General features: G+C 42.3%; 1 protein-coding gene across 3 annotated transcripts in view; it reads right to left on the minus strand.

Annotated features, from left to right (window-relative positions):
• Nucleotides 1–17,141, minus strand: part of LEPR (leptin receptor) — a 56,934-nt gene extending 39,793 nt beyond the window's left edge. Inside the window, exons 1-2 of one of the 3 annotated variants that reach the window (XM_082227560.1) lie at nt 16,957–17,141; nt 1,077–1,135 (exon numbers count right to left, since the gene is read on the minus strand). In XM_082227560.1, coding sequence (XP_082083686.1) covers nt 1,077–1,116 — 40 coding nt within the window. In that variant the 5' untranslated portion in view covers nt 1,117–1,135; nt 16,957–17,141. Of the gene's footprint in view, nt 1–1,076; nt 1,136–16,807; nt 16,832–16,956 lie in introns of those variants that run through there. The other 2 variants (XM_082227558.1, XM_082227559.1) reach the window with 2 other exon arrangements.
• Between the last annotated feature and the right edge of the window lie 1,454 nt (nt 17,142–18,595).

The following is an 18,595-nucleotide window of genomic DNA, read 5'->3' on the forward strand; positions in this document are numbered from 1 at the left end:
TTACAGTAAACAAAGCATCATTCATCTTCATATCTTTTATGCCTAGGCCTTGCCCCATAAGACTGGACCCCGCAGTCACTGAATTCCTGTTCTCTATGTCGTATCACTGTTTTTATGATACTGTTTTGTTGTTTTCATGTTGTAATTCTGTCCACCACCCAGATAAAATACTTTTAATTAAACAACTAAATCATTACCACATGTTTCACAGGATTCCAGATTATGTGGAAGCCATCATCCACACAGCTGAACACACAAAGGCTCCCTGCTGCAGAAGCATGTTTGGGTGACAGCAACAATTGCTAGTGAGCACATGCAACATTGGTGGTGGTGTTAGCCAGCACAGCCCCACACACTGGTTTGACACGTGAAGGCGATATATAAAACCTTAGCAGCTATTAACTTTAAGATGGCAATTCTGACCATATATTATGTATATTTTATAAGAAATCAACAGAACAGAATCATGTTGTTAATGTTGAGATAATATATAGTGTCCCCTATCTTTTGAACATGCACCTGTGTATGTGGTCAAATTATCTTCTGGCACAACTAGTGAACACAGAATGGGAGTGGGTGTACCTTGGAACCGCAGCTACAGTTGCAATTGAAATTATTTAAAAAAACCAACCCATTGCAAATAGGGTTATTATCAAAATTTACAGTGTAAGTTGCTAATTGGGGAAACCACTTGAAGCATCTGTTGTGTTGAGCTATTTCAATTGCTTTTGTTTGATTTGCTCATTGCAAACAGCTGAAAGCCTTTAAATTTTGGTAACAAACCCAATTTGCAATGGGGTGGGGGTTTTTTGAATAATTTTGATTGCAACGGTATGCTTGGCTTGCTATACTATTACGATATCTAGAACAATTTCATCACAGAAATGTTTCCTCTGATATGATCTGAGCTATAATATTCATCTGCCAATCTGTTACTAATTCTAGCATCAAATCCTTCAAAGATACAGAGAAATTCAGGGACACTGGCCAAGAAAGAAGTGCACCAAATAGCGGACTAGCATCTTCTAAGATTATTTTCTTATGCTGTTGTTTAGAAAGAGTATCCGACAACTTACTCAGCTGTAGAAATCCAGTCAAAATATTATACCAGTTCATCTTGGTCTAAACAGCAGATCTGAGGGCAAAAACAATCGGGGGGAAATAATGTCACACTGGCATTTATAGAAGAATAAAGAATATTTACGACACAGCAAACCAACTCCTATTTAAGGCTGACTGAGAAGGACAGCCTTGGATCTGCTGGATCCAAAGTCCATTGCTTGCCAGTTCTGAGCTCCTATACTTATAGGAATTCCCCCTCCCACTGAAAGCAATGAAATGTGGTTTTTAAATGAATGAATGAAAATAAAATACACCTCCCTCCCAATGTGAACCAGCAGCACTTTGGAAGTGATGGATTGACTTGCCACTTATCTCTTCTACCACCCCCACTGCCTAATTAGGATTTCTGTGTTACTAAAATTGCAGTTCTTAGAGATCCTGTACATAAAGAAAACCTAGAATTCAAAGGCATTTTGTTAGAGGAGTTGATGCTTTCAGCTACGGTAACAACAGTTCTGTATTTGAACTGTAACAAGTTTAGTTCTTCTCCCAACAAGGAAGTTTACATGGTCAAGCATTACAGCAATTTAAAAGGAGTGGTTATAACTGCTATTGTGCATTTGAGAATAACACCACTATAGAAGCCATTGTGGTTATAACATGCTGCCAATGATATAGCAGAAAAACACAAGCAATGCGTCTTAGAAAAAGTCAACAGAACTCACATACATTTAGCCTGTCCATTCATTTTTCTATGGCCTTGAGAGCCCCAACGCACACACAGCACTGACTAGACACCCACCATTCATTTCAGTTGAGAGAGAGCAGAGCTATCTGCACATTCTTTTATGAAGCACAGATCTGCTCTTTCCATTTAAGTAAATGAAAAACACCATACATTGTGCAAGAGTCCCCCCCCCCACATTAGAAGTCTACATTTTATATAATGCTCCAGTTATTTAATAGCACGTGAAACAAAGAAAATAAAACAGAATATGGGTAGAATTGTCTTCTCACCAGAATAGGGAACATAGGAAGCTGCCTTCTACTCTGTCAGACCATTGTAGGATTTGAAGGTGCTCTTTCCCAGTCCTACAGTAACAAACGCTTCTGGTTATGTACGCTTTGGGCTATGAGCTCCGCTAACCTGGAAGTAGTTGCTCCTGGTTGTGAACTTTGCCCCAGGATGTGAGCAGCAGGCACGCACGCAGTGGGAGGCTCCAGTAGCGAATGCGCACCTCAGGATAAGAACGGTTTCAGATTAAGAATGGACCTCTGGAACAAATTAAGTTCGTAACCAGAGGTACCACTGTACTGTATATCTCAACCTCTTCTGTAAAAATAAACAGTATCCATTTCTTCTGCAGCCTGTAGTATATATTATCAACATTTACTAAACCCAAATAGCTTTGTCTGCTTAAAAGCCAAAGCCAGAATGTGATGTACCTTTATAGGAAAACTACTGTTTGAGTTATTAGCACAACAGCAGCTGCAATCAGTTAAAGTCAGCTTCAAGAGTTAATAGACTGTCCTTCCCATACATCGGGGTAGGGAACCTCTGACCCATGGTCTAACTAGGCCCACAGGGCCTCCACATTTTGCATATCAGGCCATTTTGGCTAAGCTACATCCACCTACCAATCACTCGACCTCATACATGACATCAGGTGTAGGCAGGTATAAAGGTGGCCAGGTTGGTGCACCCGGTGCATCAAAGCACAGTGCAGGGCTCTTTACAAAGGGCTTCCAAAGAGCCTTGCGCAGAGCTTTAAAGTCTTGCTTATCTGAGCTACAGAACACCATGAAGGGCTTTTTAGAAGCTTCTTGCAAAGAGTGCTTTGATGCCATGATAATCAGCTGATTGTTGGGACCTCAAAGTGCCGTCCAGGGATCCTTGCTTCATATTCTCTTTCACTATTAGCAAACCATAATTATGATGCATCTTACAATAACCTTAGAAGATACTCCTTCTAAGGAAATGAAAAATTTAGCTACCTCAGATCCATAGCAAACAATTAATTAAAGTAACCCAAATGGATTCTGCAAATTCACTCTGTTACAAATAAGGGAAGATTCCATATTCACTGAATATGCACCAGTCCAAACTAGATGTGGCTATTTGTTAAAATTTTGAATGGGGGATTGGGTGGGTTCTATTTAGTAAACGGCAAGTGAACTGGTGCTGTCAGAGCTGGACAATGGTAGGGTAGGCAGCTTTAATCCAAAAAACCATAAGCTCTCAGATCACACAAATCAATCCCCATAAAAGCCTGGGTGAACAGCAACACTGTTTTCAGTCAACACGGAAATATTTCCAATGCTCATGACACAAATTACTGTGCAGATTTGCATGTACATTCACTTCTCTCTCAATATCTGCTCCCGTAAAGACACAGAAAGTGAGTGTTGAGGCAGCAAGCCACTGTGGCAAACTGGGGGTGCAGAGTGATTCCTTAACATCCTGCTTAACTCCCCAGTTCTTTTCTGGGCTTCCACAAGAAACGTGGCACTAAATATGCCTGGATATACCTATATAAGAGCCAAAGCTCCAAGCAGTATATAGCTAGAACACCAGCATAGGTGAACTGAGCATGAAATATCCACGCCACATGGTTACAACTAAATAGTAATGTTGAATTTATCTAGGGAAATCAAGGGTTTGACAACACTGAAAATAAGGAAAAGAAGGAACTTCTAAAATTGGCATCACAAACACACACAGAGAGAGAGAGAGAGAGAGAGAGAGTTGGATCCAGATGTATTCCAGAAGAAGAAATACTGGCAATGCTATTGTTCTGTAAACTGTTGCACAAGAGCCAGTGGAAGACCTCACACACTACGCTCTTTCAGGGCCAGATTCAACTAGCAAGTCCCTCATGCCCCCAACATTGGCTCTGGGGAGGTCAAGAGAACCCCCAGAATAGCACAAGAATAGCACAAGCACAGAATAGCATGGAAGAGTAGGGGATCGTTCCATCTGGCAAGCAAAAATGCTTGCACCGATGGGACAATTGCCATAGTGCTACATTCATTTCCTCAGTTTATTTTTCACATGTGTGAGGTCAGGAAATGCTCTTCTGCTTGTGGAAAAGGTCTATTTGCAGAAAAGCATCTCTGAATCTCATCCACTGTATCTTAAGCTCTTTACTTCATTGTCAGACAATGTATTAATCTAGACAGGGTCCTTTAAACTTATTTGATTCCCAAAGTTCATTTGTTGCTCAAGGCATTTTCAAATTGAAGACAAGCTGGCTGTGTCTGGCACACACAAAAACCTACCTCATACTGGAAACTCTCTGGTCAATGTGGAAGCTGACTTTGAAATTTCCTGCAGAAGCAATCGCATCTAGATGGGGTAGACTTTGGCCAGGGAAGATTTCCCACTGTCCCTGATGCAGATCAAAGTTGGGAGTTTTAGCTAAGTACTGGGTGCTTTGGTGCATGCCACATCTGGTCTCACAGAAAGAGAAAGATGCTTTCAAGCATTTAAAACTGAATTAGCATTATGTCACTGACAGAGGGAGGATAGGAAAGGCAGATTGTAGGTGTCAGCTGCAGACTTTGATTCATAAATGGTATATGGACACACACATAGTCCCATCCCATTGCAATGTTAAAGGATTGCCCTGTGGAAGGCAGCTATTATTTTGCATGCGTGCCGATACCACCAGCAACCATTTCCCAACTCTGGAAGCTGCAGATGGCGGTGGGGATGCTCACAATGTGTGGGCTCCTATCCACAAGGCAAGAACTTCTAATTTTAAATGTGGTATGTATAGCATTCACTACTTGAATGCCACTTTCAACAGCATTCCAACAACGAATGCAAGATCAGTCTTAAACGGGAGCTGCTTACGAGGTCTGTAACATTATTTAGGAAGGAATTCAAATTTAATGTGATGCAGCCTCCGTGTAATGAAGTCCATCACTTTAAATCAGGAAATTAAATTGAAATTCATTATTCATATTCACAACAACTAGGCTAAAAATGAAATAAAAGGGCTGCCCACTGTGAAAACACATTTTATTGCTTATAAAATATGATAAAAATAAGAAAAATTGTTCTTTTCCATTCCCTAGAGTTTCACTTGGAAATGGCAAGTCACAAATGTCCCATCAGTCATGGCTGCCAGTGACATATTGAAGACATTAGTACCAAGAGACCAAACAGGAAGCCAAGGCACAGGCCCAAAAGATGTGTGCTATGTTATTTTTCTGAATTGGAGGAATGTTATTTGCTTACCAAACCAGTTTTAGTGTTATTTACTACTTTGAAGGAATGGAATCTCTCAAACTATTTTATGGATTTAGCCAAGCAATTTGAAATATTAGGTAAAGTCTGCAAAAGCTTCAGTGCAGTAATACACATTGCATTATGTGCAATCTCTACTTGGATAATCTGAATTACATAGCACACACTTCTAATTAGCCAGGTTGACTGCAAAATTGTATGTGCTCAGTTCAAAAAATGTTGCGATTCTCAGTAGGGGTACAAAGTAAGCAGTCAAACGCTGCACACTGCCCAGTCTAAAGCAAACATATTGCAAGTATCTGTCTTGAAAGAATAAATAAAGCAGATGCCCCCCTTCTTCTCATTCAATGCTAGAATAAAAAATAGAGGACCCAGAGAAGCAGGGTGCAAGAACAGTGAAAATAATAGCCATGCATACTATCTCTAAAATTCAGAGGATGAGATGTTCTCTTAATAGCTCTCATACAGACTTCCTGCTTGTCAAACGTTCTGTAATGAGGAAGCTCACCAATGGTGAACAAGGTGCTGGAAAGAAACAGTTCATCCACTAATACCAACATTCCCCCTCAATTGCCGAGCCAGAGGGACAGTTGGGCACATTCTCAGTTGTGTTTTTATTTCACTTGTGCATGAAGTAATAGCTATGATGCTTTTTTCCCCACAATTCAATTTCCAAAGTTTCATCAGTGTAACAACTTTGTCTCCATGTATCCACACTTTCCTGTACTCTTTCAGCCCCAATCTACTTTGTCTACAGGCTGTAGCCATAAGGCTGTTGTTGCCATGCTGCACCATAACTGGTGTTTGTTAGCAGTGTTACCATGGATATTGTGACACTGGCTGTAAAAATTGTTACGTTCTCTCCAATTGTTCATGTGCCGAACAATTTGCATTTAGCTAAATGACTGATCAAAACAGGAAATTTGAAACATAATTTTAGGGATATGCAGCATCCCCCCTCCCCTGAACAAATCAGGAAAGATAGGTCCTCTGCAAGATCCCTGAAGTTTTGACAGAATCATTTTGAGCTAGCAAAAATGCATTAGAAAATGCATGTGCCCAGCAACATGTGAGCTTGAAGACTCACAAGGGAAGACAGTCAAGAAGACAGGACCTTGGACAGCTCTAAATGGCCCTGCTAAACCAGCCACAGGAGATGCTACAACTGCAGGGAGTAAGTGTTAACTAAAGTGTTATGTAGCCTAACCAGACCGGAAGTGTTGTAAGCTCTGCTTCAGGAGCACCTGGCTGGTCAGCCAAACAGCCCTTGCCTTATTTTGTAGCTTTTGAGTTCTGTGAGGAGTACTGCAGAGGACCCACCCTCTGAATCACAGGATGGTGGCAATAGTCTGCTGTTGCTGTCCTGAGTTCCATGGTGATGCCTTAAAGAGGGCAGTTGGGATGACAAGAAGGAGTGGGAGATGCTCAGAGAAGTCTGACCTCAGGAAAGGTCCTAAGCTGGTTGGGGGATGGAAATATGGGACCCTAGAAGGACTCTGGCCCAGGAGAGAGTCCCAACAGCTTGGAAGGTGGAAATCCAGAACCAAGGAAGAGGCCTAGGAAGGTAGCAAGAGAACAGCCTGCCCCTGCAACACAGGACACCCCAAGCGCAATGTCACAGGCCAATGAGCCAACTGGCACCTTTCCATGTCAGTGAAACACCTTCTGGGGAGGCACCTGGTGCTAAGTCTGACAGCAAGTTAGTTCCATCAGTATCACTTCCATCTCCAAGGACATGGAGGTGACACCGCAAACAAACCATACATGCCCAGCCTTGATGTAGGACTACCCATTTATTTATCCAGACCTGAGGCTTGGGACATCCATTGCACAAATAGCTATGCCTGCCCTGCTCTTCAAAACGGGAGCACGGGGGCATGTCAAATGCTGCATCAACCTCTTAGCTAAGTCTGCTCGTGCACTGTCATGCTCTGCTGTGCTTTACTAGCTTGTAACCTGTATTTTGCTCTCTCCTCTTTCACCCTCATTAAGAGGTTCTTTAATTCCTCCTCCTCACTTTCTGCCATCAAAGTTGTGTCATCTGTACATCTGAGGTTCTTGATGTTTCTTCCAGTAATCTTAATTCCAGTTTGGTTTCATTCAGCCCAGCCTTTCACATGATGAATTCTGCATATAAGTTAAATAAGCAGGGAGACAATATACAGCCTTGTCGTACTCCTTTCCCAATTTTGAACCAATCAGTTGTTCCATATCCAGTTCTAACTGTAGCTTTTTATCCCACATAGAGATTTCTCAGGAGACAGATGAGGTGATCGGGCCCTCCCATTTTTTTAAGAACTTGCCATAGTTTGCTGTGAATGAATAGAGAGATGGAAATGGAAGCAACTGTACCTCTGAAGGGAAGGCATTCCACAGATGAGATACCACCACAGAGAAGATTATATCCCTTCACAGTGGATCTGACATGAACCATAGATACTGTAGGCAAATTTGTTTTTCATTATCAATATTCTGATTGATATTTCCCAACAAACTTTTTTTAAAAAAAAACCCAACAACCATTAATGACATATCAGCATGTATTTCTTTAACATCAACAGGAACTGGAAACTTTTGATTAATTATGTTTTAAAATCCAGTCCATTCCTATGCTGAATTTGAAGATTAGGGGTGGCATCCAACTAAGTCATACTCAGAGCAGACCCACTGAAATCAGTGGGTGAGTGAAGAAGTTATACTCTATTTCAGAACCACCATAGAAGAAACAGCATTAAAATATAAGTGGGTCTTTCAGCAATAGTTCAAACATCAAATTAGTCACCAATGATCAAATGCAAACCATACAAGAGTGGGAACACATCCAGTAGTTCTGGCGCTAAATGGCAAGTGAAAACATAAACTTTGTTTGTTTGTTTGTTTATACCCCACCCATCTAGCTGGGTTTTCTTCAATTTATCTATTAACAGGACAAAAAACTTGTGAAATAAAAACATCAACAGCTGTTAGTTAACATGAAATGGGACACCCAAACTATCTTTAAAAATAAACAGCTGGTTCTGAATATTAAATAAATGCCTCCAAAGCATAACATCCTACTAATAATGCATATGGATATAGTGCACATGGCTATGTGTTCTGATTTTCATAACTAACTACATGCATCTCCTATTAATTTCTTTGAGAGCTAGAAGTCACTCCACACTCCTAAAAATTGGGTCCTCCATATTATTAGCTTTATCTTAATTTGAAATGTGGCTGTATATTACAAAAAAGTGTTCTGAAAGAAGTAAAGGCCATAAAAACAAAGCAGGACTTCTGTTTGTAGCTTGATCCTCCCCCCCCCCCGAAACAAATCCCACAGTATTAAATGGGACTCACTCAAGACAAGTATGGATGACTGCACCCTTAACTTTAGAAAGCTATGTAATTTTCCCAATTATTCTCTACATGCTCAGCAGAACACCGAGTTCCCCATTTTGTTGCTTTAAGAACTGCACAAGAATACGAGAGCAAGAGTGGGGCTTGTTAAAAATCATCTGCTGCAGCGTATTAGTATTTATTGTGAACATGTAGTGGTATGTATTTTTTGCTGTTGTGCCACGTTTAGGAGGAAAAGTAGCATACAAGTTAAAATAATAATAATGCAAACAAAGCAAATATACATTCAAGATACCTCGGGGTTGCACCAATAAAAGTGAAGGAGTAACATACCACAAAATGCTATACGTGTTTACTCAGAAGTATATCCCATTGTTTTCAGCAGGAATTACTCCCTAGTTTTCAGCATAGCAGCCTTCCATCAATAAGTATTATCCAGCCCCAATAGCAGGCCAACCTTGGATAGTCTAAGGGAGAAATTCTGTAAGCTGTGAAACAAGGGAGCTACATCCCTGGGATTGGAGTAATCGATTCACAGGTTTGTCACACATACATGACTACAGAGTTGCCACCCACTTACCAAGAAACAACTATTTTCATGTTACATAAGTAGTCCATGAAACTTCCATGGTTGCTTCCAGATGAGGTGTGCATTCATCCCAACTGGTTTCCACAGTTTGTGCGAGATTACATGATGTCCACCCTTGATTGATCATTTGTTCTTATTTGTTTGTGGGGATGTTATGCAACATCGGGTCAAACAATTGTTATTCCACATTTTACAGTGCACTTGTGATAAAAATGACTTGTATTTCCCCCCTTTCCGAAGTGGCTTCATTGCGGAAGAGCACCATAACCACTTCAAATGTACAACTTGAACTTACTGATATGCACTTGAATCCCATCCACAAATTAGCAACAGACTGGAAGCACCCCATGCTAAGGTAATTTGGAGGATTGCTTCACATTTAACACCCAAACGTGGCTTGGCATCCACAGGCTCTGTGCTCAGGGTTGGCAGGCTGAGAGAAAACTTCAGCACTCCCTCTTCCACCTGCATACTGTGTTTTAATCCATCATTTCCACTTTTGTGTAAAATGTGGTTTACCACTAGGTGCAGACAAACCAGAAAACTATGCTTTGTATGACTCCTCCAAACTAGTAGGAGAAATCATTGTTTGATCCTGATTTGCAATCCTAGTTTTGAGGTATTTTCCAATCCACAGTTCATGCTCATAGCTTTTTGGGTGCAACAAGTGTAGAATGATTTGGATTCCACATGGTCATGTTTGCATGTAACAGGAAGACAAAAACCTTAGCTTAAGAAACCAAACTGTGAGTTGTGTTCTGGTGCATGTGTCCTGATCACTTCTGCTTTGCTCATCCCTCTTTGAGAAGCAAATAGATTAATGAACCCAGGATTACCAAACCCAGGGTTGTGATTTATTTCTCCCTAACAAACAAAAATCAGCCTTAAACCAAGTTCGTTGCTTGGTGGCAAATCCAGGCTTGTGCTGCAATATGTTTAATTCTTTATGGCAACAAATTACTATGCAAGCTTGTCAGGAAATAACACAGATTACAAAAAGAGAGATTTGATTCTTCAAATAACTTATTCAAACTGATTTTTTCATTCCTAGTGATTCAAATCCTGATTTGAATCAATTATTTCAGTGAAGCCATCATGAATACATGTATAAATAATCAGCATATTAAGTCTCACCACGGGTTATTTTGATACTATGGGCCATACCCAATGAAGTAGTTCTGACAACACAAGGTTGTGCAATAGAACTTCCCCTCCTTCTCCTCTTCCTGCAACCCCAATTTGTTCTAGGGTGTCCCTCAACCCTCCAGAGCAGATTTTGAGAGCGTGCGGGGACAGGAGGTACATAGGGAGAAAGAGGGGAAGTTCCATTGTGCGAGCAGAAATCCTTGCACTAGTAGAAGCACTTCATATATATTTAATAGATCATCACATATCATAATGCCTTCAAACAAAGACAGCGAGTCACAGAGGAACAGGCTGTATATCACATTTAGACATACATATTTTTAACTGAGTAGGTTTTGTAGACACAAAAAGACAATCAAGAAAGGGCAAGGTCACTCCCCCACTCCCACCCTGCAAAACAAAACACTTATAAAACTCTACTGATTAAGAAGGTACTGCTAGCTGAAAATTTATTTTCTGTATAGACATTTCAGTTTTCCAGCTGTCTACAGGGAAGAAGTTGATGGAGCATATAAACGTTCCATTTTGGCAAGCTTCTAGAATTGGTCTGACAACTATGAAAAAGCTCCTCACTTTCAGGTCATTTGCTTCCTTAAGAAGTATCTTCTGGCACTAAGCAGAGAATACACAAAGTACAAAAAAACCACAACTTCACTATGTCAGTCTACCACCACCATTGTTGCATTTACATTAAACACAGCACACTACACTTGATCTTAGTCAAAAGACTGAGAAGCAATTGATTGCAGACAAAAGGTAATCAAAGTTTTCTTGACATACATAATTGGCTTCATAGTCATAGAATCATAGAATCATAGAGTTGGAAGAGACCACAAGGGCCATCGAGTCCAACCCCCTGCCAAGCAGGAAACACCATCAGAGCACTCCTGACATATGGTTGTCAAGCCTCTGCTTAAAGACCTCCAAAGAAGGAGACTCCACCACACTCCTTGGCAGCAAATTCCACTGTCAAACAGCTCTTACTGTCAGGAAGTTCTTCCTAATGTTTAGGTGGAATCTTCTTTCTTGTAGTTTGAATCCATTGCTCCGTGTCCGCTTCTCTGGAGCTGCCGAAAACAACCTTTCTCCCTCCTCTATGTGACATCCTTTTATATATTTGAACATGGCTATCATATCACCCCTTAACCTCCTCTTCTCCAGGCTAAACATGCCCAGCTCCCTTAGCCGTTCCTCATAAGGCATCGTTTCCAGGCCTTTGACCATTTTGGTTGCCCTCCTCTGGACACATTCCAGTTTGTCAGTGTCCTTCTTGAACTGTGGTGCCCAGAACTGGACACAGTACTCCAGGTGAGGTCTGACCAGAGCAGAATACAGTGGCACTATTACTTCCCTTGATCTAGATGCTATACTCCTATTGATGCAGCCCAGAATTGCATTGGCTTTTTTAGCTGCCGCGTCACACTGTTGGCTCATGTCAAGTTTGTGGTCAACCAAGACTCCTAGATCCAGGTGTCCCCCATCTTGTATTTGTGCCTCTCATTTTTTTTGCCCAATTGCAATACTTTACATCTCTTCCTGTCATCTTGTTAAAATTCATCTTAGTCGACCTTAGTGAGAATTTTTAACATGATGCCAATATTATACCGAAAGTAAATTTGTTTTACATAGAATTTTATATCATAATTGTTATTTGCAATTGTGGACATTACTTTACGGCTTGCGGTTGGCATCCATCTGCCTCAGAAGACAATGGAAGAGTGTGCCTTTAGGGATGAAGTCAAACTACTGGAGAGTTACAGCGCCAGATGTAGCTGTAGAGACTGATATGGGAGAGGCATGTTTTACTGCAGCTGGGGCAGATGAAGACATCCAGTTGTGCTGCTGCAGATGCACCAGGGTGTTTCTTCTCTCTGCACTCCTCCCAACAGTCATTCCTTCTAGGGTCACTGCTACAGATGCACGACTTGACTGTCTCAAGGCACTGCAGTCATCTGCAAAGGATTTCCCACACAGCAAGACTGATATTGCCAGCCTTCATGTCACACTTGCAGACATCTTTTTAACACAGAGTTAGTCTGTCAAAGGGCCTGGTGCCTGAAGCCTATTCCCTGTAGAGCACATACTTGGGGAACCTGATCCTAACATCTTTTATTCTGTGGACATAACCAAGCCAGCGTAGCTGTCCCTGAGACAAGAATGTGAGCATGCTAAGAATATGGGCTTCAGAGAGCACATCTTTGTTTGAGACTCTGTCCTGCAATGTGATGCCCAAAATCTTCCTGACGCAGTGCATGTGGAAGGCATTGGGGCATTGTTCCTGGTGGTTGTAAGTTGCCCATGACTCACTTCTGTAAAGGATACACAAGCCTGGTAGATCTCCAGCTTGGTATTGGAAATTTTCCCATATCCTTTTGGAGAGGCGAGCCATTGCTGTAGCTGCCTTGCCAATAAATACATATGTTCAGCTCAGCATCAATGAGGAGGTTGATGGTTATGGTGGAACCCAGGTAGACAAAATCATCTACCACCTCAAGCATGTAATCATCACTGCTGATGCGTGGAGTGCTGGCAACATCCTGACCCAGGAAGTTGGTCTTCATCAGGCTGATAGAAAGGCCGAACTCCTTGCAGGCTTGGACAAAACAGTTGAGGAGTCTCTGTAGAGCTTCCACAGAGTGTGCTGTCATTATCTGGAAACAACATCTCTTGGATAAGGATCCACCACACTTTTGTCTTGGTGCAGAGACCATACCAGGTCGAACAGACCCTTGGCTCTCCTCGAATGTAAGGAGACACCATCTTCAGTTGAGCTGAAGGCGTATGAGACCACTGGGGAGAAGAATTTGCCAAAGAGAGTTGGGGCAAGAGCACAGTCCTGTTTCACGCTGTCATACTGTTCAGTGCTGCATTTGTTATCGTTGAAGGATATAATCATCTTGTGAAGCTTATACAAAATAAATTTAAATCAAAAATTGAAAGTTCTGTATAAAAATTCCTGCAGAACACAATTTTTATCTTTATTTGATTGATCTCTACACTAAACCTCATTCTCTTAATTCAAGGCAAGAATCCAATGGCTTAGCATGCAGAATAGGGTTTTTCAAAAACCTTTTGCTTTGAATAGCAGATCTCCATGCCATAGAAAACTGCTTGCAACTATTATTTATTTATTTATTTATTTATTTATTTATTTATTTATACCCTGCCCATCTGGCTGAGTTTCCCCAGCCACTCTGGGCAGCTCCCAATCGAGTGTTAAAAACCATACAGCATTAAATATTAAAAACTTCCTTAAACAATGCTGCCTTCAGATGTCTTTTAAAAATAAGATAGCTGCTTATTTCCTTGACATCTGATGGGAGGGCGTTCCACAGGGTGGGCGCTACTCCCAAGAAGGCCCTACTTTTCAAACTACCCTCATTTTCAAACGTAGTTCACCATGTGACACAGGATTATGTTGGCAGGGGACATAGCCCAAAGCTTCCTTAGCTGTGCAGAACTAGTTATATGGTACTATGGTCAATGTCTCTTAGTTTGATTCAAGGTTGGTTCTTGCCCTATTTGCTGTGGTCTCAAGGCATACAAAGTAAATGTGTGATGAAAGCCACTATGTCTCATGTGCAAGCATTCCCCATAAATGTCTGAAGGGGCCTTATAACTGTGTTCAGCTGAACATTGTTAGAACCATGCAGATATTTCCAACGTGGTTATTTAAATACTTCATTTTCAGCACGGCACAGGGCAAATTAGGGGTAGAATGCATGCGCCCGTGCCTCTGTCACACATTCTTCCCCATGCCATGCAGGACTTCTACCCCTCATAACTTTCAAATATCTGGAATTCACTATTTGCTGGTATTTGTTATTGTTTAGGGTTGCCATGTGTCCTCTTTTTCCAGGACACGTCCTCTTTTTCAGGGGTAAAATTTCTGTCTGGGCAGATTTTTAAAATTTGCCAAAATGTCTCTGACTATACTTTCTGGGTGAGACATAGACATAACTAGTGGCTGAAGACTTGCTTTCCTCTTCTCTTCTCCTGCCCCCCTCAGCAATATATCACAGCTTCTATAGCCAGCATATATTTGGGGTATTTAAAATTAGAGTCATCATGGCATTCTCTTTTTTGCTCTTCAAAATATGGCAACTCTATTGTTATTTGTTAATGCTTCCTAATTTTTAACCTACTTTTATTAAATATTTTCTCTCAAATGTTTACAAATTAACTCTCTGCTATACAGATTTGCTACAGGAAGAAATCTTGTCTAGTCTTAATTGTACTTGTAGGCACTGCAGTCAGGATCCAAAAAGATGTGAAACAAAGGGAGCAAGTTTTTGAAGATATTTTTTTTTCAAGCAGCACCTCCCATAATTTTATGCACGCTGTGAGTAAGCTGTTCTGGACACAGTGCAACTTCTGAATAAATCTACATGGGCTTGCTTTGTAGGAGGACTTTCAAAAGCAGTCTGTGATGTGGCATAGGGGTCAGCTATCCTATAAAAATGGATTTTTAAAATCCACTGGGTGAGCAGAAACTCTAGGAAGCTGCTTGGATTTCATCTATGTAGATAATAAATAATAAATTCAGATAGCCACATGAAGAGTTCCCTCTCTCTCTCTTTCACTACATACACCTATACACAAGCCACGGAGCAGTTTGCATTTGCTCTCCAAAATATTAGGACAGCTAATATTTCAAAATAATTCAAAATTGTATTCATTAAGCAAACAACCAAAGGTCTCAATAAAATGACTCTTCACCCTGTTCTGTGTCGTGCAAATCCCACAAGGTTTGAAAATGAGTGGAACATTATTACACTAGGAAACAAAACAAGTGCCAATGAAAACACTTCAGTCCTAAACAGTCCCATTGCATAACCCTTAATTATGCTTTTAACAGCTACTGCATCTTTACATGACTGTTACAAAGTTAATGCCAACAACACATTGCTTGTGTAATTTCAAGCAAAAGAATAGATAAGTTAGGAATGTGTTTCAAATCAATAAAACGTGTGTGTGTGTGTGTGTGCAATGGGTCCATGTTAGTTCATAAGAAAATGAAAGGGGGAAAACCCCACAGTTGGGCAATACTTTTATTAGTATCAACCAGCAGATTTTGGCTGTACAAAATCTAACATTTCCCACCATTTTTGAACCTATTTCTGGAACCAATTCCAACTGATGTAAATACACATTGACACATTGTGGTAAGCCATAAGCCATGACTTGCTGTGAATGAGCAGCGTGCTAGCGCACACTGCTGAACTGCTCCTACCTTTGTTCCTCCTTCCCTGGAGCCAGGAGAAACAAACCATGAGCCTTGGTTTACTGTGATATAGGAACCAGCACTTGTGGCTTTGTTTCTCTCCAAACCATGTCACCCACACCGGAACACTGTCGCTCTGACCCAAATTGACAATCTGAAATCAACAGTACATTGTACCAAAAGCTTTTTAGAATTTGGACTTGGAGCAGCAACTCATGAATGCAAATCCCTGCACAGCCATGATCAAACTTGCAGCAGTGGCCTAGAGTATGGCATCGCATACACCAACCTACCTTGGTAGCTTGTTGTGATGATAAAAATGGAATAACCCCTGCCTATGCCACCAGGAGTTCCTTGGAGGAAGGCTAGGATGAAAATGTGGTAGATGTTGGGTCTTCCAACTGCATTACAGGAACTATGGTAAACATGATGTGCAAAAATGCCATTGGTGCCAGATCACTAAGAGAGTTGTGGGTTACAGCTCTGGTGAGATTTGCAAAGGAAAACCTTACCAGCTTTCTTTACAAGCTTCTCTTCGATTTATTCCCCCCCCCCAGGCTTTTTGTTTTTTTTGCAGTCCTTGTCATGAAAACTTTTGAGAGAACAAGACAAATAGCTCGTTTAAGGTGGCCAAACTACCAAGGAGCTGAAAGCATCGTTGCCTCTCTTTTTCCAAAGGACAAAAGGAGCTTCACTGACTTATAGACTGAAGAGATCTGAAACATAACCTAGGAAACTCTACAATGATTACAACTTGCAGCTGTAAATGTCAACTCCGAGCGAGTTCCTCCTGTCCTCGGTGGTTCCGCTAAAACTGTTGCACGTCCCATTTGACAGACGACGAGGACAACAAGACTGACGCGGATGCGCAGTCTGGTCCGCGGCAGCGCAAACACAAGCCTGCCTCTATCGCCTGGCAAATCGTCTCCCAGCCAGTCGCAACACCTCACAGCTCTTCGCTTTCCCCTCTCTGCGCAAACTTCAGCAGGTCCTTCCTGCAGCATCCTTTATGCAGTGCAGTCCTGGCCATGTTTACTCCGAAGTAAGCCCTCCCTGGCTTCAACGAGACTTACTCTCTGGCCAGCCTGCCGTCCCAAGCACCCAGGAGGCACCCAAAGTTGACTGAAAGTAGCCCTACCCGACCAAAATAGTAACACCATATTAATACCAATATTATGATACTAATAATACTAACGATTAAAGCTCCTGCGAGCTGTGGTGGTTATAGCGGTGTGGCGCACCAAGGCGCCCACTGACGCTTGCGCTCCCAACGCAGTCGGTGCCAAAAGACCCTCAGCCAGAGCTAGCCAGGCAGAAGAAGAAGAAGAAAAGGAAAACACGTACCTTTGCTGTGGCGACCAGCTGGAATCTCGGCCGCTCTTCTCACGCAGGGGGGAGAGAGAAGGGGGGAGGAAGAAGGAGAAACTGCTCCTGCTCCTCCTGCTCCTGTGAGGCGCGCGCCCTTTCCCCTCAAGCCCCACGCTCTTCACCCGGCTGGCAGTGGAACCATAGCTCCCTCTCCCTCTCCCTCTCCCCGCCCCCCAGCCCCCTTCGGCCTTTATCCCAGCCAGCCAGCCAGCCGGTCAGCTCGGCGTCGGCGCCGTCTGCAGAGGAGCCTTGAGGCTGGCGGGCGCGCGGCGCTGGTGAGGGCAAGCAGCGGGCGGGAAAATGCTGCAGCTTCTCGCTCGCTACCTGTGCGGCTACTAGCACTCCCTGCTGGGGACGCGGGAAGCGCGGGCTGGCCAGAGGCTGGGGCCAGCGTCACGTGGCGCCCGGGTCTCTCGCTACCAGGACTTATAACGCGCTCCTTCAGCCGTTGGTGCTGATCGTGGGAGCCTTGCTCGGCGTCTCCAGGGAGGGCTTTGGCCACTCCACCACCGGCACCTGCCGTCAACACAACACCTGCGCGGTTTCAGCGCCACCCAACGCCTCTGACCTTTCCCGCCACTTGGGCACTATATGCTCGTGACAGCAGCCCAAGTTGTATTCGGTGGAGAGCAGCCAGGGCTCCGCACTAAGCTTTCAAAAAAGTTGTTGTCGTTTTCCAGGGCATAAATTAAGTACACATAATACGAAGTTAAATTGCACAATACTTAGGAGCATAAGGGAGGAATGGACATGAGCAGTTTGGTACTATTCTTGGGGGACCTGGGTATTTTATTTCTTAGAAAATTTCGCACTGAGGACAAATGTCCACTATAGGTTTCACCACATAAACAAGAGTTTAATTTCCCCTAAAAGGCTGTCCCTGAGGTCACTGTAGGGACAAAGTAAGACATGCACTACTGTGTTCCATATTACTTATTCTTTCATTGGAAGTCGCCAAACTTTTAAACATCAAAACATAAATCTACACTGGTATTAAGGAACACAAAGAGAATACACAGCAGATAGCCAGGAATGGTGGATTATTTGACTAATGTTGCTTGCTGTGAGAATGAGGACAGAAGATGGGACTAGGGCCTATCAGAGGTCCAGTCCATTTCCATCTTTGGACACCCGGACTCACAACAAAAACTAAAAATGAAGAGTCAACACACAAAAACAATGAAAGGCATTCCTCATTCAACAACCAAACACTGCTTCCTCGATTGGTTAAGGTTCAGAGCAAAAAATAAAAATAATTGCCATGAATGCAAGTCTGAGAACTAAATAAACAGATTGATTGGGAGAACTTTGCATATTGTAAGCCCCTCGGATTCTCACTCCTAATCCCACTTTCCCATTGAATTCTATAGGACTTACTTCTTAGTAGACTTGGTTGCTGTCCAAGTGGCTTTTTTAAAAATATGATGGGGGGGCAGCGCTTTTAAAAAAGAAAATCTAGACCTGCCTAGCGCGGTATATGGTTATAATTTGTGTACAATGCATACAATGCTATAACACACCTCTGTGTTTCCCTCATGTGTGCATAAATGCTTGCTTGTTTAGTGTCGCATCCCATGGCATCTAGAAACCTGCACAGAGTGGTAGGAAATCCTCA

Source organism: Podarcis vaucheri, assembly GCF_965113315.1.
Source record: "Podarcis vaucheri genome assembly, chromosome: 6".
Classification (NCBI taxonomy): domain Eukaryota; kingdom Metazoa; phylum Chordata; class Lepidosauria; order Squamata; family Lacertidae; genus Podarcis; species Podarcis vaucheri.